Here is a 21,935-nt window from a genome sequence, read left to right as displayed (position 1 = left end):
GCTAAGAATAAGGTGATCGTCATCAATCTTCTCTTCGTCCACCCTGACAATCGATGATATTAAGCTGAAACTGGAAGAGATCACGTGATCCAGGTTCGATTTTGAACAGCCTCTGTTATGAATATACGTGAATGGGAGGCTCTTAACTGCGACGTGATATATGCTAGGAAGTGATTCTAGCAAGAGGATTGATCTATCGGAGGTACCAAGAATGTCACAGTTAAGGTCACCAGCTAAAACCCAATTTAGGTCTTTCAAACGTAGACTTTCGAGAAGAGACTTTAAACTGGAGCAACATTTAGCGAAAGATGTGAATGATGCTATAAAACGTCGATCGCAAGGTAAGTAAACGTTTATAAAGGCAGTATTGTCACATTGAATCGCTAAGATGTTATCATCACAATGAATCACAGAGGGCTTTGATGGGGAACGGAAAAAAATTGCTAGGCCACCGGAAGGGCGGCCTCTAGTTTTCTTGGCCTCTTGTGAAAAAAAAATGGTGGACAGAAGATCGCTTCAGGCTAGAAACGTTTGATTTGGTCAAAAGGTAACTCCAGCAAAATGAATTAAAAATTAATTGTAAGGAAACTAAGAGGTTGAACGTAAGACCAAAAAAACCATGTAAAATTCTAATTACTGGCATGTTACGAATGAAAACTTTGATTTTGCAATTGACGTTGCAAAATGAATTTGAATTAAAATAGAATAGTTGTGGGCATCAAATCATGATTAATTGTAGAAAAAGCCAAGGCAGATAGTCCAATTGACTGAGAAGCAAACCTGGCATTAATCCCCCCCCCCCTTATTAGGATTGTATAAAAATGATGTTATGTACTTGGAATATGCAGGGGAAAGCGCAGGTTTAGTGAGAGTCGCTGTTCTTTTGTATTTGTATGTCTTTTTTTATAAAGAGCTTTATCAAGTTTATCAAAGCTCAAAGATAAAACCTCGGAGCATGGAATTGGACGAAAAGAGACAGTGTACCCCTGAGAGTTGATTAAGGCCCACTCGCACTGAGATTTTACTAATGTCAAGATTTAACGAGCGCTAATTTGAGTCAATCAGATTTTTCACCAAATCTTCTGATTGGCTAAAAAATTGATTGGCTCAAAAAAAATTGGTTGGCTCAAACTAACACTTGCTAAACCCCGCTATTAGTAAATTCTTATTGTGAATGGGCTTCTAATTAGTTACCAAATCACAAGTGTTCAATGCACAGTTGGTCGGAGTAATAGATCTTATTAGTTGAAATAAAGCACTGAGCCCCTTCTAAAAAAAAAGTTTTGAAACAACTCTTAAGGAAGAATAACGCTTGAAATAGAATGTTGTTGTATCTCCTCAAAAGGCATATGAACCAGCTATAAGTCGTGTTATTAACGTCCTCCCTTCATGCCAAGACTGATTAATATTATCGTGAACATTTTCCATATTCAATATCTTATTTATATGATTAGCTTGAATTAACTTTTGACCATTAACACAAAAAAAAAGGATCGTCCATTTTACATTATTTCTTTATCAGACTTCTGTATTACATTATTTCTGTATCAATGCTTAAATCAATACAAAAAAAGGGGAAAAAGATAAAAGGTTGTTTTGGGAAACTTTTTTTAAATTCCAATAAGATATTAATGACTTGTAATCAACATCAAGTTTTCATTCGTAAAGTGCCAGTAATTGGAATCTTACATGTTTTTTTTTTATCTTACGTTCGACACTCTTAATTTCCTTATAATCTATACTTAGTGTCAAGCTTGGATTAGTCAATCTTGGCTAAATTATTATGTTAAGTGTCTAGTATTAATCATTACTAGGTGTGAATCTAGAGCAATACAAAAGGAGTCTTTGGAGAACAGTATGGAAATCTCTACTGGAGGCTCAACTTATTGTATTAACTGAGTTAAACTAAGTTAGTTTCAACTGAGGGTTAATTTAGCTTAGTATCAATTATTTTTAGATTTGTTTTGTCTTTTTATTGTTTTCCTTAAAGGTTTTCACCAGATGTAGCAAGTGGGCGGGGCTTGACTAGTGCCGAAATGAGTGCCATAGAAGCTATACATAGAGCAGTCGAGTTCAATCCCCATGTGCCCAAGGTAATTTTATCTTCCAATTTCTCTAATATCTCAATCCATTTTTAGCTCCTTCTTTTCCTTTTCAAGTTGAATTTTTTGTTCCCTTCAGAGCTGAATAAGGAATGTCTTTATTTTTTAAATTGTCTTCTTTTGGTTTCAAAATATTGCCTAAACTGATTATGCTACAAATGTGAAAATTTATGCAGAATGATTTTGAAACCATGAAAATTGACAACGACTGTAATAACATTTACTTATTACCCGTAAACATCAAGAAGATAAATAGTAAAGCAATCGTGAAGAAGATAAGTAGAAGAGGGCTTAAACAAAGAAAAATCAACAAAAACAGATAAATACAAGAAACAAAACAGATGGATACCATCGTGATGAGCTAATGAGCGTGGATACGCCATTTCGGTGCATTTAGTCACTGAAGATTAGATAACGGGAATCAGCTACTGCATTAGTATAATACGTATGTTTGTATGCTATTTTAATAATATTAATAATACAATAGTAATTTATGTTTTATTCATCAGTTGAACAAAAGTTAAACGGGGAATAATAGATGGAAACACTTCACAAATGCTTGAACAATCCGATTTATGAATAGGCAATCTGAGTCAGCGTTAGTTACGTTCGAAGTAGACGATTTTTGGACATTCTGCGCTTGAACGCTGCATCTTCTCTTATTCCATAGCTGGTACATACAACTGGAACTTTGTATGGATTTTGTCAGTTACTGCTGTGGGGTCCAGCACAACATGCAGAATCGTCACCTTTTGCACAGGTGGAAGCTATGTATCCCAGACCTTAACATTTATAATCCTACACTTATGACCTTAACATTGTAAAGGAGTATAAATGTATTTTGAAACAAGTCATGGCCAATTTTCACACTAGAGGAGATCGCCAGCTCAAGTCAGAACCTGAAAGAAAATATACCTTAACTGCCATAATAACCTGTATTCGAACAGGTTTAGTGCGATTAGTAACTGGATTGGTGGCATCCTTCTCATCAGCATGTTTTGGGATACCTCTGGCTACGTCGATATTAACGGATTCTTTCACTTTTGCGCTGCTTGTACCTGACTGAAATGGGTAGTAATTTTTATTCGACATTTTAACAATCCCTTGATTCTTGGTTGATTTGACACTTAATAAGTGAGTCATCTATTTCACTTAAATCTATAAATCCTTTATTTACTTTGGAGTCGATCAAGTCTGGAGAGTTAGTCACAACAACAGATTACGATTTCTTCCCGCTTTTGACAAATTCATTTCTGTTAGGCTTCACCGGTGAGCTAAGAGGAGCATCGAAGCATATTGCTTGCGCTCCTTTAATTTACGCCCCAATTTCTTAAGCCGACGTAATGAATCGGCTCCTCACCTGAGCGTAGTGTCTGGAATATCATACAACGTGTATAAAAACAGCATCTGTGTTTCTGTTGTGTTGTTTCTGTCGTGCATAAACGTCAACTGGACTATTCACTAACACATACTTCTTAGCGGAATAGTTAATTTCCCTCTGGCTGTAGAAAAGCATTCTTTTTGCTTCTAAAATATGTGCTCTTTTGCAGAAATTGCAGATAATTGCAGACAGATCATGCTCCACTTTGCTAAACTTTTCACTGTTTGTAGTAATATTTTCATCATCGTACGACCGCGACAAATAGTTGAAAAGTCCATGCTTATATATTTGCATTGCATTTACATTTAGCCTCAAGCGCACACATAGGGATGATGGTGAATCAGTATTCAATACGGACTGAAAAGTCACTTATGGTGTCTTCAGCAATAAATTTCAACTTACAGGATAATCCAATTAGACCAAAACCGGTTCTCTGCAATTTAAAGACTCTATTGCTTATTTTGATCTAACCATAGTGAGGTGACAAGTATCTATACACTGCTTCTGTGTTTTCAGCCTGTGTTTTCTGTGTTAAGATTAGATTGTGTGGATCAATCAGAGCTATAATGAAAGGACAGTTGAGATGGCTATGGCATGTTTTGCGGATGAAAGATGACAGATTACCAAAGATTATCCTTTTCGGCCAACCGTCTAGGGGTAAACGGAAAGCAAGTCGTCCTCGTCTTGGATGGGAGGACGTCATAAAGAAAGATTTAAAGGAAATGGGAGCTTCCTGGGATGCTGTAAAAGGGGAGGTATTTAACAGATCGTAATGGAGGAGGAGTGTGCCTAGCTGTGTTGGCCTCAGGTGTCTTGGTGCTGCGGTGAGTTGTTAGCAGTAGTAGTCGTAATCAGTCACAATAATCTTTGGCAGATGAAACTTTTTTACAATTAATTTAGTTTGATACCAAAAGGAAAGATAAAGGATGAATTTACAGTAACAGAAATAGGAAGATTAAATGTGTGTGATAATTTTTTTTTTAAGTACAGGATATCAGAACAGAATGATCGGAAAAATATTATAAAGCTCGTCTGTTGCAGTATGATTACATTTACCGCAATTGACTATAAATCTAGAGTGACCAGTCTGAATTTTCCCCTTAGTGACATAAAGCAGCACACTCCCGAAGAGTTTTGTGATTTTTCGCAAATGTAATATCCAACCATTGAATCAAATCCCGTCGGATGGAAAAAGTTAGATAAATTAAGGTTTAGTAACACAAACTTCCTAATAACATAAACTTATTGCATTGTTTTTTTTTTATTTCTCAAATGTTATACCGAGTGTCCACTGTAAAGTAATAAAAGTCAGTTTTAAAATAACCTTCCATTGGACCAAGAGTATTTCATTCCTTATTTTTATTGATGGGAGGACTTTATCTTTTTCCTATTGAAAATAAAAATAGTAAATATTAAAAGTTGAGAAATTATTAAAAAAAAAGCCATGAATAAAGACAACCAACGAATGTTGAAAGGGTATGTTCATAGTACAAAAACTGAAGAATAAAAATTTGAACTTGACAAATGTTCATTTTTAATGATCCTAACCGCGATATCTGTTTACGCAACTTGGCTATTTGAAATTATCTTGTTTAGAGTATTTTATAAATTCTTTCCGGTTATCTGTATGGGACAAACTGTCATTGTACACTACAAAGTGCATAATGGAATGTACAGACCAACCCTTCAGTATCAAATGCTTAATCTCCATGCGATTCTCATCCTCCATTCTTTTTTCTATAACAATGAGTCTGGCATTGAAATTTATCTATACCGATAGGGCGCTGTTACCACATGACAGCGGGCTGATTTCTATTTTGGAGTGGTACATCTTCCTATTAGGAACATATTGACTAATTTAATCGACGCAAAGCAACAAAGCAAAAGTATGTATCACTTCTGTATAAAATGACCCTTCGTATAAAAGGTATCAGTACATAGTTCGAATGTAAAATTAATGAAAATAAAAATAAAATGTGAAAAACGGAAAGTAGTAAGGTTAGACAAAAAAACAGTAACGTATATTTGATCGATGTAGCCTCAGGGCCGTTGAAATGTAATTTTAGTATTGTTCTGCCTAGTCGACACTGTGCTATTAAGAGTTCTAAAACCTGATGCTGAGTTAGCACGCTAGACTAAAACGTATCGATATAAGGTATCAGTATATAGTTCAAATAGAAAAATAATGAAAATAAGAAGAAAAAATGTGAAAAACGGAGAGTAGTAAGGTTAGACAAAAAACAAGGACATTTCTTTGATTGATGTAGCCTCAGGGCCGTTGAAATGTAATTTTAGTGTTGTTTTGCCTAGTCGACACTGTACTATTAAGAGTTTTAAAACCTGGTGCCAAGTTAGGACGCCACACTTGAAATCGTTTCCTCGTAAAAATAGGGGCTAATGTCCTGGTGTCGCTGATTATTTAGTTTGGAACGTAGGTCAGTTGCGTGACTCTGTAAGCTCAGCCAGAGTCGATCCAGCTCTAAATGGGTACCTTGAGAAATCTGAGGAAAGTAAGCAAGAAGGGTATTTGAGAGCACAAGATGGATGATCCCAAACCCCCATTGGACTTCCTGAGTGAGGGGCCTTGAAACAGAGGTCAGCACCTCCAGTAGGGACTGTAAAGTCCAATGTTATATTTTTTGTTTTGTTTGTTTTTTTAACCTGGCGGATGCAATAACAAGAATGAAAACAACGAAAACTTGTAACGATATTGGAACGGCAACCTTATATAATTCACTAGATAAATATTTGTTCAATTTGACTTTTTTGTATAATTGGTTCCTGTTAGTTATCATTCTCTATTGTGCTCAATTTGATCTATCAATTTATTTTCTAGTATCTGCTAGAGACGAAGCCATTAATACTGCCTCCCGAGCATATTCTTAAGCGCGGAGATTCAGAAGCCATCGCCTATTCGTTTTTTCATCTTCAGCACTGGAAAAGAGTGGATGGCGCCCTTCATCTCCTTCTATGCACTTGGGAGGGTACTTTCAGAATGATTCCATACCCCTTAGAAAAAGGCCATTTATTTTATCCATATCCTACGTGTACTGAATGTGCAGACAGGGAGCTCCTACCAGGTATGAATCTTATTTTAATAATATGATTGTTATGAAAATATTGTTCACAAACTGTGGAAGTATTTCGTTGTAACGGCTTTTGAACATAAAAAAGACGGGTAAAGCACAGTGAAAAAAAAATTAAGCAAGGCCATATCCAGAGAGAGGAGGTTTGACCCCCCCCCCCCACCGAAATTTTTATCCAACTCGTAAATACGTAACAAAAATGTTTATAAATAAATTTTGGATGTTTTTTTAAAGGCTTTTGTACCCCCCTTCCCCTCGAAAAAAAAAAATGCTGGATTTGGACCAGACTTGAAGAGACCTTCTTTTAGTATCAATTGAATTCATAGTGCTTGATGTCAAATCTCCAAAGTAGTAAGGCTTTAAATTAGTTTATTGCCAAAGTAGTAAGGCTTTAAATATATAGTATTGCCAGATAATTTGCTATTGTAAATTTTACAATTAGTAGATGATAAATGTTTCTGGTAAATCCTAAATGTAGTTGACAAATAATACTTTTACTAACATGTTCTTGCAGCACCAAAGCCACTCTAGTCCAACATAGCTGCGCAAGCTGCTTCTCCATCCTAATCTATTCTAAGCTTCGGTGTTTACTCTCTTCCACGAAGTTTCAGTTTCCTTTAAGTCCTTGCTCATGCCCTCTTTTCATCCCACTCGAGGATATCTGCTTTTCATTTGACATCAAAATGATGGTGAGAAATCCATTTTGGTAACCTCATATCCTTTATCTGAAACGTGACCTAGTGATTTTGACCTTTCTTTCACTATGGCTTCAAGCAGTGGGTTCGAGCCAATTGTTTCGTTCTTTTTATGTTTGATAATCCTGTCATTTCTTTTATGCCTTCAGGAGTATCCAGGGTATCTAGAAAGGATCGCCTGTCATCGCTCGTATAAGCTAGTGTCCAGATACCTTCCCACTAGGCTTAGACTATGGTGTTGATTTCAGGTTCCTCTGGCTGTCCCTCCAATGCTCTTCCGAGGAGAATGGTATTTCGTTTTTCTTATCGTTCCTTATACCGTTGTTATAGGGCAAATAGCGTCAAAAGCCCATATAAACAGCCATATGGGCAAATAGCCCATATAAACAGCCATATGGGCAAATAGCCCATATAAACAAGAAGAAGACGCAGCCACCCTGTTGAGCTCTGGAATCCACATCGGACTAACTCAATCTAATCTCACCTCCTACCTTAGTAACTACAATTTATTTTTCATAGAGAGTATATCCTTGAGACTACTTAGTTTACTAAGCCTTCATTTCTTTTGATGGCAGTGTGTTAGCATAAATCCTACTCAACATGCCAGTGGAGAATTACGATCTTTGACTGTAAAAATAACAGTTCTGACTGTATCACGTTCGACATCAGCGTCAGAAGAGTTAACAATATGAGGCAAAATTTTCAAAACTTGTGTAATTCTTCCTATCTAAAGCCATTTTTCAGTTGGCTCCTGTCGGATTGATGCTCTTCAATCTGGATTGGATTGATGAACCTGTCCTTTTCTGTAATAAATCCAGTCAGGATGGATATTGTAGATTGTCTCGTAAAAACGCATCTAATCCCTTCTTTGAATATTCGGCATGTTTTACCGTATTTTAGGGTCTTATGCAAAATTAAATTTAATCCTAGTTCGGCTTTGCTCATTGGCTTATATATTAACAGTACCTATAGCAATATAGCTGCTACTTACTTCCGACAGTCTTGTCTTTATTTTAATTAAAATTAAAACATCATTTCAAAAATAGAGTTTTCCCATACAACTAAAGTGTGATAATAAAATCTAAAACTAATAAAAAATAAAGGCAAACAGAAATTAAAATTTATTATATCAAAATTAAAATAATGGAAATTGCCACACATAAGAGTTGGGTTGCCACCCTCTCTAACCATTGCGTGTATTGAATTCTAAAAAAAATCTTTAGAAATAGCCTATTGATGTTATCAAAGTTTTTAGCCTTCAATTTGTCCTTTTAAAAGAGTGATTTGTATTGATTGTCACAAATGGATTTATTCCTCAATTTTATAGGCTTTTTCCTATAAACTTAATTATTATTTAGTTTTCTTTTAATGTTAGGAAAAAAACAGATATCGTCGTCAGTAAAGCATAAATGACACTCTAGTCTCTAATGGGGTTTTAGGGGGGTGGCTGCCCGAGAAGTTTGACTTTGATTCTACTCTTTCTGGGTCTCAATATTGTTATTTATTTTTCATTAAAAAGTTTTTGTAATTTTTTTGTGCAACTTTCTAATTGATATGCTTCTATTGTGTTAATTCTAGGAGGTGTGATGACATTTGTAGCTTCTTCTGAAAGTAAAAAAAAATGGGGTTGAAATTGAAGCTAAAATAGCAAAGGCGGACAACAAACAACTTGGTTGAAAACAGCATTGTCTGTTATGTTGTTTGTGTTTAGTCTCAAGGAGTTCGGAATTACTCAAAGATAATTTCTTAAACCACATTGGCCTGCCATAACTTAAAGAAAGAAAAGGGTCAAACATGGGGTTTTCGAAGGCCAAATGAAAATACTGAAGAAAACACAGAAAGCTTCTTTCGTTCGTTAGTATCCGTCGATGGTTTGTGCAAATCGTGCCATTGGCGAATAACACACTTTATTGTGTTAGGTATATGATTTTAACTATTTCAATTTTTGGTCTTTTATTGGATTTTATTTAATTTTTTTTTTTTTTTTTTTATTGGTTTTGTTGTACTTTCCGCGTTTGTTTTTTGCCTTTTCCTTGATCATATTTTGTTCGCGCTGAAAAAGAGAGGCGGCTGTTCTCTCGAAATATTCGCTTTCTTCAGTATTTTCATTTGGCCTTTAAAAACCCCATGTGTGATCGTTTTCTTTCGGAATTACTCGAATACGAACAACTGAACTATTTTGGGAAAATCTCACACTTCTTGTTAATTAGCACATAAACTGTTTCTGTGTCAAAGGAATTTATAGATTTCGAATTATGTTCGTTAATATAGGAAAGACACAAAGGACGAGTAAATATGTTCTTTCTGAATTTTCTCTGTTGCTTGTTTTCTTGAATCACGTATTGTTTTCTAAATCCAGCCATCAATATTATTCATCATCAATAATGCTCTAATTTTTTTCAGCTTTTCACGAGGTCAGTGTTTATCCAAAAAAAGAACTGCCTTTCTTCATACTATTTACAGCTGGATTATGCAGCCTTACTGCTCTACTGGCCCTTTTAACCCACCACTATCCTGAACCGATGGGACATGTTGCTAAAACTGTAGGTTTCGGTTGGTTTGCTTTTTATTTTTCTTCATATAGTTATTTCCAGCTTAATTTTATTACTGGCCTGTTGGTCTAGGGGTATGATTCCTGCTTTGGGTGCAGGAGGTCCCGGGTTCAAATCCCGGACAGGCCCACTTTTTTGTATCTACCATGGACAATGTCGTCATTGTTACTGTTATCAAATCAATATTTTATACAATGAGTTTTCAAAATAGTTGAGCGCTTTTCTATATAAATTCGTAGTAAACGTTGAGCAATGGCCTGACGATTTACCTAAATCCGAAAAAAAAGTTAAGTGGCTAAATGCGCTTACCCATTATTTTGTTTCAAAGAGCGGGTGGGGGGAGGACAAAATTAGAAAACACGCAAAAACAGGAGGATTGTTCGGACAGTATATTGTTTATCTCTATTCTTGCACAGGGCATTTCTTACTTTTAATTCCTCGAAATAGCTATTAGGATGTGTCGACCAAATTTTTACTCTTAGGCTAATAATTTAGGATGTGCCTTAGTTGTGATTAAATAAAAAAAAAAAAAGTTTTTTAAATGAAAGTAAGGAGCAACATTAAAACTTAAAACGAACAGAAATTACTCCGTATATGTAAGGGGCTTTTCCTCCTCAATGCCTCGCTCTTTACGCTAAAGTTTGACACTTTCTCTTAACTCTATTTTTAAAACAGTAAGTAACTTTAGCGTAAAGAGCGGGGCGTTGAGGAGGAAAAGCCCCTTGCATATACAGAGTAATTTCTGTTCGTTTTAAGTATTAATTTTGCTCCTTACTTTCATTTAAAAAAACTGGGTTTTCTAAATTTAATTTCTGAACGTTTTTGAATTAATACATGTTTGATTTTGGCTCTCCGCACATAAACTATTAGAATTAAATTTGCATATTAATTTTTTTTTTGGCTAAATGGCTTTCTCTTAGGTTTAATCAGATGATTTTGAGAAATAAGGGTTGGGGAAGGAGGCCTAGTTGACTTCCAATTTTTCGGTTACTTAAAAAGGCAACTAGAACTTTTAATTTTTAACAAACGTTTTTATTATTAAAAATATACGTAAATTAAGAATTAAATTGATTCTATATTCTTATATTTTTATTATGTAAATGAGGGGGTTTTCCCCTCGTTAATACCTCGCTCTTTACACTAAAGCTTAAGTCCCAATTCTTTAAGAATGACCCCTGAATCAGAAAGGCCGTAGAATAAATAGTTGAAATTGCTAAAGATACTTTAGCATAAAGAGCGAGGTATTTAGGAGGAGAAGAAACCGTCATATGCGTAATAATCTCTTTTAGGTTTAGGTTTTAATGCTACTCCTTACTTTCAATTGAAAAAAACTTTTTCATGTTTATTTTTTCATTGTTTTTTATTAGTAATGCTAGAAAATTCTGCGCCCTTTTCATTGAATTTCTATTCCCCCATGGCATATTCCTCCAAGGAAAGATCCTCCCATATAGCCCCCTCCCCTCAACCCCCCCCCCCACCCAAACCAAAAAAAAATCCCCCATAAACCGTCTGTACATTTCCCAATAACCATTACTGTATGTAAACAATGGTCAAAGTTTGTAACTTGCAGCCCCTCCCTCGGGGACACTGGGGGAGTAAGTCATCCACAAAGACATAGTTATTATGGTTTTTGACTATGCTGAACAAAATGGCTATCTCAAAATTTTGATCCGTTGACTTTGGGTAAAAAATGAGCGTGGGAGGGGCCCTAGATGCCCTCCATTTTTTTGGTCACTTAAAAAGGGCACTAGAATTTTTCATTCCCGTTAGAATGAGCCATCTTGCGACATTCTAGGACCACTTGGTCGATACGATGACCCCTGGGAAAAAAAACAAATAAACACGCATCCATGATCTGTCTTCTGGCAAAAAATACGAAATTCCACATTTTTGTAGATAGGAGCTTGAAATTTTTGCATAAGGGTTCTCTGATACGCTGAATGCGATTCTATGACTTTGGGGGGTCTTTCCCCCCATTTTCCAAAATAAGGCAAATTTTCTCAGGCTGGTAACTTTTGATCACAAAGACTAAATTTGATTAAACTTATATATTTAAAATCAGCATGAAAATCCAATTCTTTTGATGTATCTTTTAGTATCAAAATTCCGTTTTTTAGAGTTTCGTTTACTATTGAGCCGGGTCGCTCCTTACTACAGTTCGTTACCATGAACTGTTTGAAACGCCTTTGGTCCTCGGTTTTATCGATTATGAGCAAGCTTTCGATTTTGTTGATAGAAGAGCGTTAACAAAGGTCTTATCCTTATATGGTATACCAGACAAATACATTAAAGTGATTAGTGCTATGTACGAGAATAATACTGCTGCGGTTAAGGTAGGAAATGAGGTTAGCAACTGGTTTTGTATTAAATCAGGAGTTAAGCAGGGTTGTGTTCTATCCCCCTTTATATGGATCATTTTGATGGACTTTGCCTTAAGGAGCACAGGAAAGTCAATGGGAAACCACGGAATCAAATGGCTCTCCTAGACTCAGATTGTGCTGATGATTTAAGCATCCTAGATGAAAGTGTGGGCAAAATGAATGGTATCTAGTTTTATCCATCAACCTTTTTTTCTTTTTGAAAAAAAACATTGTAAAATAGGAAAAAATAAGACAAGTTCAGATCATTCTCTAAAAAAAAGTCCAATTAATACCATAATTCTGGCTGGGTGAATGAATAGATCTGAAATTAATGAATCCGATGGTATAACTATCTTCTCCTGTAGTCTTGCCATAAATTGTACGTTTCACAGGTACCCTAAACCTTACTAATAACCTAACAAATTTCCACTGTTGAGACTCCATATTTTTACAAACTTATTATGTAAAACCGTTCATGATAGTCAAAGATAAGTAAAGAGTGAATGCAATTTTGATTGCAACAATTGCATATATCCGTTAAGCAACAAGCATTAATTCATTGCGCTATTTATTAATAGCTAAATTTAGAGAATGTATTTTTAATTCTAATTCTAATTATATAAAATTTGTCAATTTTTACATTTGCACATCAGGAGTCTTTAACAGAACAGAACTTGTGTAATTTTAGAAAAAGCAGCAAACAACCTGAAAAGTTTGTAATCTTGGCGAAAAGTACATTTCAAATCTAAGAGCCCTGAAAAAATGTGACTGGTGTGTGATTAAGACCATTTCTGCCGAAATATGAAAATTTGTGTTATTTTTTTCGACAGTCTTGGTGCATTTTGTTTACTGTTTCCTCGTTGTTGTTAAAAAATATTTTTTTGTTTTTTCCCGAAAAATTTCGCATAGTAGAGCCAAAAAAGAGGCGCTGTATTTTAGATTCCAGTTGAATGTTGAGTCTTTCTTTAGAAAGAGAGACGGAAACTGTCAAAAAAGCTTATGTCTTATTTTATGCATTTTTGTGTAATTATACAAGTTTAATAGTTATCATTGAGTGAATGAAGTCCTAGTTCCTCGATTTTAGTTTCTCTCCCTTTATTCCTCCCTATGCTAGTGTGATAAAATAATGCAACCCTGTCCTACATGCATAAAAACAACTGTGATACCCATGAAGCAGTTACATTATGCAATTGCTGGTATGCCTCATTTTTTTTCTATTTATGCTATCTCTAAGCGAGACAAGATGGAAATTATCTAAGAAAAAGTTTAGACAGAATGAAGAAAACCTAAGGTAGTCTAATTCCCTTGATTTGTCATATTTCTTCTGATCCGTTTTCGTTTTTCAGGAAACGATTATAAAGGTACTTTCATATTTTGAATGTTTAATTTTAAAGAAATGTCAATGACAGACCTTCTTTTCATCACATCTATATATATAAAAATAAGTTGTTTTTCGACTGACGTCATTATAAGGATTGAGTATTATGACGTCATGTATGTAACTGAGGAATTAAATCGTGCCGAGGAATCAAACAGGCTTGCGGCTCAAAGAGATAATGCCAAAAAAATAAGTTGTTTGTCGACTGACGTCATTATAAGGATTTAGCATTATGACGTCATTATAAGTATATAAGGCTTTGCATATGACGTCATTATACGTATATAAGCCTTTCGATTCAAAGAGAATATTTAGTATAAATCCTACAATGGCAAAAAAAAACAGCCGAGGAATCAAATCGTGCCGAGGAATCAAACAGGCTTGCAGCTCAAAGAGATAATGCCAAACAAGAGCAACGTAAAAACAGGGTTGCGGCTAAAAGAGAAAGTAACAAAAGAAAGCGTGCCGAGGAATCACAAGAGCAACGTGAAAACAAGCTTACAGCTCAAAGAAATAATGCTAAAAGAAAGCGTGCCGAGGAATCACAAGAACAATGTGAAAACAGGCTTGCGGCTCAAAGAGAAATTACAAAAAAAAAAATCGTGCCGAGGAATCACAAGAGCAACGTGAAAACAGGCTTGCGGCTCAAAGAGATAATGCCAAAAGAAAGCGTGCCGAGGAATCACAAGAGCAACGTGAAAACAGGCTTGCGGCGACCGGGGACCGGGACACAGGGACACAACTACAACAGGTACGCCGGGGGGCACAGGGGGGATATCTAAATGACGACGGGGACACAGGCAATATTCGATTAGCAATCACCATCAACAAAGCTCAAGGGCAATCATTAGAAAAATGCGGTATAGATCTGAATACGGATTGTTTTTCCCATGGACAATTATATGTTGCATGTTCAAGAGTCAGTAAACCTGACAATCTATTTATATGCACAGACAATGGGACAGCGAAGAATGTTGTATATTCGCAAGTTTTACGTAGTTAAAACATATATATATCTATCTATATTCACAGGTGGGACACAGGGACACAACTACAATGGCGCGTAACTAATATGGCGCGTAACGACTTACGTGCGCGGGGGGGGGGCTTGGAGGGCTCGCGAAGCGCCCCCACCAACTAGGTGTTGGTGTGAAGCGCCACACCAACAGCTAGTATTAAATATTTACCTGGTAACCATACCTTCAAAAATTGAGCAATGATTCCGAATAGAAATTTTTCAGAGTTTAGGCCTAAAAAACACCAATTTGTAAAAAAAATATATTTAACTACTTGATAATGATGTCAAAAATTACTAATTGTATCCAGTGTGGTTATTGCTGTTGTATTTGTCAAAAGCTAATTCATGGAGTATTCAGCTTATCCAAGGCTTATTCATAGAATGAGGAGATGAATATTGAATTCGTAATATATTAACTGAATAGAATTTAACAACTTTATTTATGTTTTAGGCTGTAAATTTTATCTCGGCTTCTGTTTATTATGTTTTGGACAAATTAGAAACGCTTTTGCCATCGAACTTGCTTCAACATCTATCTAGAATATGATCGTATTTAAAGTAAGTATCTAGGTAAATATCATAGTAAATAAGTAAGTTAGTAAATATATTTAAATTAAGTATCAAGAGTAAATAATTGCCAAATATCGTTCTTTTAGCTAACCATTTAAGACCAAACGAAAATCGGGTCATCCCTGAATGGGATCGGTAAGTGTCATAAGGAAAGATTTAAGGGAAATAGGAGCTTGGGAGGGTGTAAAGAGCGAGGCTTTGAATAGATTGGGATGGAGGTGAAGCATGCGTAGCTGTGTTGGCCTCACGCGGCTTGGTGCTTCAGTGAGGTGTTAGTAGTAGCAGTAGTAGTATCTGTTTGATTGGGAGTTTGAATAATACTGATGTACAGAAGTAAACTCTTATATTGCTCAGAAAATGAATGATGCAAGCATGCTGTGGCTTTTCAACCTGAATTTGAGAATACATGAAGAATTTTCAAGTTGGCCAATCTGGAAGGGAAATTAAAAAATTCGGAGTATTTGAGAAAATCCTATCGTTTAGAAAAAGTGAATTGTATACGTTGTCAAATTCACTTTTTATCGTATTCTTTTTAACCCCTGCAGTTTTATGTGGATTTTTTTTTATTGAATTTACCTGGATCAGAAGTTTTTAATTGTTTTTTTTTTTGTAATTTGTTTTACTAAAAAAAAAGAAAATCAATTTGCGAAGCATGTTGGTGACGGAAAGACTATGAATGGATTTTCGAACGCATAATGGAACGTTCCATCCAAAAAACAATGTGGCTCCATATTGGCTCTAAAACTCTGTTTAAAAGTCTATAGAGTAGTTAGTACTTAAAAATTAAATGTCAACAAAGTTATGGTTCAACAACACCGTCTATCGGCTTTGCTTCAAAATTCATACTTACAAACAGACGAATAGACTAAGGCGGTAACCCCACAACTCCAGGGCTCTAGACATTACCAAAAGCTTTTCTAAAATCCAAAAATAGGAAAAATTTAGCTGCTTTTTTCTGATTCATACTTTTTAAACCATATACTTTTTACCATACTTTTTAACACCATAATGTTTTCTAAAACCTCCTAGGTCTTTGTTCACTACACCATGGCTCTATTCGATCGTCAAATGACTATTTAAGACTTTCCCAGATAAGTTACTAAATATTGTATCTCTCAGAATTTAGAACTTCCCACTCACATTCTCTAAATATTTAGGCCAAGTAGCTACTGTTTTGGTCTCATATTTGATCATTTAGTTTCTTATTATATCCTTTCATTTTTTACAAGGATTCTTTTGTATGGACTCCTTCTCATCTTCCCTAAGTCTCTCTCGTTTTTCTTTTTCTCATTTTTAGTCAATTTGATTGTTTCTTTTATTTAAGTGTTAATAATAATTCTTGCTCTAAAAAGGATTTATTCGGTAAACCTAATTGATTATCCAATTTCTTTTTCACAACTCTACATTCATCATAAAAGAAAACTAACTCTTTATTTCTTACTTATGTTTTCGCTTGCTTTAGCACACCAGTGAATAGTAGAATTCAATTCACTAAAAACGTCATATTTTATTGTTCATAAAATCTAACTTATCACTGTTCCAATCTGTCTTGAAAGATTTCTTATATGAACCAAAATACTCTATTCTGTAATTTCTAACTAAAGTTTTTCTATTGCCAAGAAAATCCTGCTTTAAAACTTAATTTCATCTCTTCTGGGAGGTGATACAAAAATGCGTCTTGTTTGCTGCAACGTAATGCCTACTATTTGTTTCATTAGTTCTAGGGAGACCAAAACATCATCAATTATGCTAGGATTAATTTCTAATTGACAGGTAAACTCCCCTGACTGTATTCTTTGCAAGTCTTGAATGTCAATCAATAGTAGCCTACATTATCTGAGCACAGCCCTAACTCCAACAATTAACTTTCAATTACTGTATTTGCTGTATCTAGGTGTCTTGTAAATATCGAATAGAGCTGACATAATGACGTCTGATGTCTTTTCAATTACATATACAAATATAAGCAATAATATCCATCAAAATTAAAAAGTAATCGTTATCATATTTACAAGATAAACATCTGAATCCGTCGTGTAATATATCTCATGTTATTCAGCGGGAGCTATGTAACTGCCCCAAGTATCAAGCTCTTACCATTCTTAAAGGAAATTCGCTTAATAATTTAATGTACTAAGAATTCGGAATGAAATTCTATAATAACAATTTTAAGAAACAGCCACAGAGTCCCTGGGCTTACATCTATAGTTAATTCCTTCATCTTAATGGAAACCTGGCTCACGATCTTTTAATAATATAGTCAGCTCTGGGCTTGAAGTTTTTGACTTCGGTTAATAATTTCGATAAATGAATTCGTTAAATAATTTGATGTGCTAAGAATTCAAATGAAATTCTATATTAATAACTTTAAGGAACAGCTACAAAGTCCTTAGGCTAACATTTTGTGGAAAAAATAACATTGTATATTTTTTCAGTTTTTTTTTCCTATAAAAATCCATAGTATGGGTTACTATCTGTATGTCGGGGAAAATTTTTCAACAATTTTTAGCTTCTGGATTTGACTTGAAAAATAAAACTTAATATCATTCCCAAAAGATTTTTTCTATGCTCTTAGACAACCTGGATACACTTACACTCTTTTTATTTATTTAAATTGTAAGAGCAGAAGTAGTAATAGTATCTCAACAGTATCCCAACAGTTTTAATCTAATACCGCCAGTCGTTCTAGATATATTGCTAAAGTGTCTTATTGGGAACCATAAACACAATGCCTTTTGTTTTATTTTAAAGCAACATTTAGATTTAAAGCATAATGGACCAATTGGATAATTGTGGCGGGTTGACACGCCTAATACCCATAAAGACATATTTGTTGGACCATTTTATTATGCTGAAAAAATAGCTGTCTCAAAACTTTGATTGGATGCGTCTGGAAAAGGAATGGGTTTGAAAGAAGGGCTGTTTGTCCTACATTCTCTTCTTACTCTTGAAAAGGGCAGCAGACACTCACACTTTAGTTGGAGTGCAAGGGGGAAAACTTCCCCCTTCATATGTCTAGCAAAAACGCTTTAAACAAGTGAAAACTTTTTATTTGTATTTTTTTTTCTCAGTAAAGTGCAAATTATGTTCTGGTCTTGAGAAGGCATGGGGGTTGTCAGCCCTACTCATGTTAATTTTTGCTCGTTTTGAGTTTGACTCGGTTATTTATTGTATGATATAAATAAACAAAATATGTTTCAACTGTTAACTTTTTTAACTTTGATTAATAAAAATTATTAAAACTTTAAGGAATGTATATCAGTATTTGTAGACTAAACTGACAATCCACAGCCATTTTTTTCCAGTTAAGTGCACATTATATTCTGGTCTTGAGAAGGTAGGGGGGTTGTCAAAGATGGTAATTTCCGGACCTTTTGACTACGCTGAACTAATTGGCTATCTCAAAATTTTGATTAGATGTATTTTGGGGAATTGATGGGCGTGAGGGGGGACTTGTTGCCATCCAATCACTTTTCACTAATAAAAAGTGCACTAGCCCTTTTAATTTCCAATCGAATGAGCCTTTTTTCAAAGTTTCTACGACAATAAATGGTCATTTCAAAATTTCTATCAGATGCATTTTGGGAAAATACGAGGTGGCGGGGGGGGGGTACACCCTCCGATTTTCTGAATTTTTGAAAGGGCACTAGAACTTTCCATTACTAGTCCAATGAGCCCCTCGGAAGTTTATACGATCATCCTTTCTATACATACGTTATTTGTCCTGCCCTGCCCTGACAAGCCTTGCCCTGAGGGTTATGTAGGGGGGGGGGTCGAGCTCAAAGACGTGATTTTTGGACCTTCCAATTATGTTCAACAAAATGACTATCTCAAAATTTTGATTGGATGTGCTATGGGAAATGGTGGGCGAGGGAGGAGCGTTAGTTGCCCTCCAATCACTTCGACTAATGGAATCGGCACTGGCCCTTTCAATTTACAATCGCATTAGCTGCTTTCGAAGTTTCTACGACAACAAATTACCATCTCAAAATTCCTATCAGATGCATTTTGGGAAAATACGAGGTATGGGGGGATATTCACCCTCCGGTCACTCTGAATCTTAATAAAGGAACTATAATTTGTGATTATCAATCCAATGAGCTTCATCCGAAGTTTATACGATCACCCTTTCTACATATACCTTATATACCCCCAGGGCATAACCTACAACCCTTGCCCTGAGGGATGTGGGGGGAGAGTTGTCATCCGCAAAGACATAGTTTCCCGACCTTTCAATAACGTTGAACAAAGTGGCTATCGCAAAATTTTGATTGGATGTGTTTTGGGAAATGGTAGGTGTGGGAGGGGGGTTAGTTGCCCTCCAATAACTTTTGACTATTAAAAAGGGCATTGGCTCTTTCAATTTCCAATCGAGTGATGTTTTCGAAGTTTCTACGACAACAAATTGCCATCTCAAAAATTTTATCAGATGTATTTCGGGAAAATACGAGGTGTGGGGTATCTACCCTCCGATCACTCTGAATCTTAAAAAGGACACTAGAACTTCTGATCACCAATGCAATGAGTCCACTCTGAAGTTTATACGACCATCCTTTCTGTATATACCTTATATGCCCCCAGGACATAACTTAAAACCCTTGCCCTGAGGGCTGTGGGGGGTTATCGTCCTCAAAGACAATTTTCCGGACCTTTCAACTGCGTTGGACAAAATGGCTATCTCTAAATTTTGATTGCCTGTGTTTGAGGAAATGATGGGCGTGGGAGGGGGATTGGTCGCCCTCCAGTCACTTTCGACTATTAAAAAGAGCACTAGCCCTTTCAATTTCCAATCTAATGAGCTCTTTTATAAGTTTATACGACAACAAATGGCCATCACAAAATTTTTATCATATGCATTTCGGGAAAATACGGTGTGGGGGTAATAATCCACCCTCCGATCACTCTGAATCTCAAAAATGGCACTAGAACTTCTGATGACCAATGCAATGACCCCCTTCCGAAGTTTATGTGATCAGTTCTGTACATACCTTATATGCCCCCAGGGCACAACTCACAACCCTTGCCCTGAGAGCTGTGTGTATGTGTGTGTGGGGGGGGGGGGGGGTAACATCCTCTGAGACATATTTTTCCTGATCTTTCAGCGACATTGAACAAAATGGCTATCGCAAAATTTTGATTGGATGTGTTTGGGGAAATGATGGGCATGGGAGAGGGATTAGCTGCCCTCCAATCACTTTTGCATATTAAAAAGAGCACTAGTCCTTTCAATTACCAATCTAATGACCTCTTTCCGAAGTTTCTACGACAACAAGTGGCCATCTCAAAATTTCTATCAGGCGCATTTCGAGAAAATGCGAGGTGTTGGGGGGGGGGGGGGTTCCACCCTTCTATTACTCTGAATCTTGAAAAGGGTACTAGAACATTTGATTTATAATCAAATGAGCCCATTCCGAAGTTTTTACGATCACCCTCTCTGTATAAACCTTATATGCTTCCAGGGCATAACTTACAACCCTTGCCCTGAGGGATTTGGGGGGGGGGGTTGTCATCCTCAAATACAAATTTGCGACCTTTCAACAACGTTGGACAAAATGGCTTTCTCAGAATTTTGATTGGATATGTTTGGGGAATTGGGTTGCGTGGGAGGGAGGGGGGTTGGCTGCCCTACGATCACTTTTGACTACTAAAAAGGGCACTAACCCCTTCAATTTCCAATCGAACGACTCTTTTTTGAAGTTTATACGACAACTCTTTTGATTCGAAGTGCTCTGGTCATAAAACAAAATAAATAATAATACATTGTTCCCACATTGCTCTTTACTTAGGCAGCGCTATTGCGCTGCCTATGATTAGAGGAAAGTGTAAATGGGCAACTTGCCATTTATATACAGCTTTTCCTCCTCTCGGATTTGCTTGGTGGTCCTTGGAAAGAGCGTAATTTAGTACTAACTTCAAATGCTTACCAGTTATTCTTTTGTCTTGTAATATGATTAGATATTCCCGATAGATCTTTAATCTATAAAATCTATTATCTATTTCCATGGTCTCTATTAGACATGAAATCAAGCTCAGCGTGGAATCAATTTCTTGTAATAGTTGAACATTCGTTATACCCTCCTAGGTAGAAGCATTCAATCCGGCTTCAATCGGCAAATCTAATAAAAAGTATTTATATAGTTCAACTAATCTAGTTCTACCCAAAAAGTAACTATTTGCTATTACGCCCTTACTTGCCACTGCAGTGGCAGTGCCAAGTTCTCACTCAAATCCTTGGTGTCATTGGCCAGTAACGCTTATAGAGGATTCGTAATCCTAAAAGGCTTCTACATTTTCGTATCCATTGAATGCGGAATTAATCTTATTTTATCACAAAGAATTGCCCTTGGGCAAGGTCATGGCCAATTGTAGAAAAAGCCAAGACAGATATTGTCCCCTCCCTTAACACTCTCCAGGCAATTTTTACCTGAATGGGATCTGAACGAAAACGAGCGAATGAAAACTCGTCTTCTTTTTCTTCACCTGTTCAACCTACACTATACAAAATGGGGAAAACAATAACAGTTGGGTCGTCATGAGAAAAAAAAACGATTAAGATCTCGCTAGCGTCACTTACAGTGCAATGTCTAGTGACATCATTCAAAAACTAAAAAAATTCAAAAGAACTTAGATATTTGACTTGACTAATCTACAATTGAATAGGATGAAAGTTGAGATTTCTTTGTAAGTGAGAATTAATCAGCATTTTTTTTTATTTTACCATGTTTACTTAATTTGCTTTCTCGGTCTGTTGGTTGTCAAAATTTAATATGCTTATTTTGACCCCTACCTCTCA

General features: G+C 35.8%; 1 protein-coding gene and 1 non-coding gene across 2 annotated transcripts in view; both read left to right on the top strand.

Moving 5' to 3' along the window:
- Positions 1-21,935, top strand: part of LOC136037975 (protein ST7 homolog) — a 76,642-nt gene that overhangs the window by 53,242 nt on the left and 1,465 nt on the right. The window contains exons 9-12 of the mRNA XM_065720866.1: positions 1,991-2,093; positions 6,320-6,563; positions 9,668-9,807; positions 15,024-15,130. Of these exons, the coding sequence (XP_065576938.1) occupies positions 1,991-2,093; positions 6,320-6,563; positions 9,668-9,807; positions 15,024-15,119 (583 nt within the window). The 3' untranslated portion in view covers positions 15,120-15,130. The remainder of the gene's footprint in view (positions 1-1,990; positions 2,094-6,319; positions 6,564-9,667; positions 9,808-15,023; positions 15,131-21,935) is intronic.
- Positions 9,874-9,945, top strand: Trnap-ugg (transfer RNA proline (anticodon UGG)). The gene has a single exon. It is a non-coding gene; the product is annotated as a tRNA-Pro (tRNA).

This window comes from Artemia franciscana, chromosome 17 (assembly GCF_032884065.1).
Source record: "Artemia franciscana chromosome 17, ASM3288406v1, whole genome shotgun sequence".
NCBI classification, from domain to species: Eukaryota; Metazoa; Arthropoda; class Branchiopoda; order Anostraca; family Artemiidae; genus Artemia; species Artemia franciscana.
This window is presented reverse-complemented; position numbering and strand designations above follow the sequence as displayed.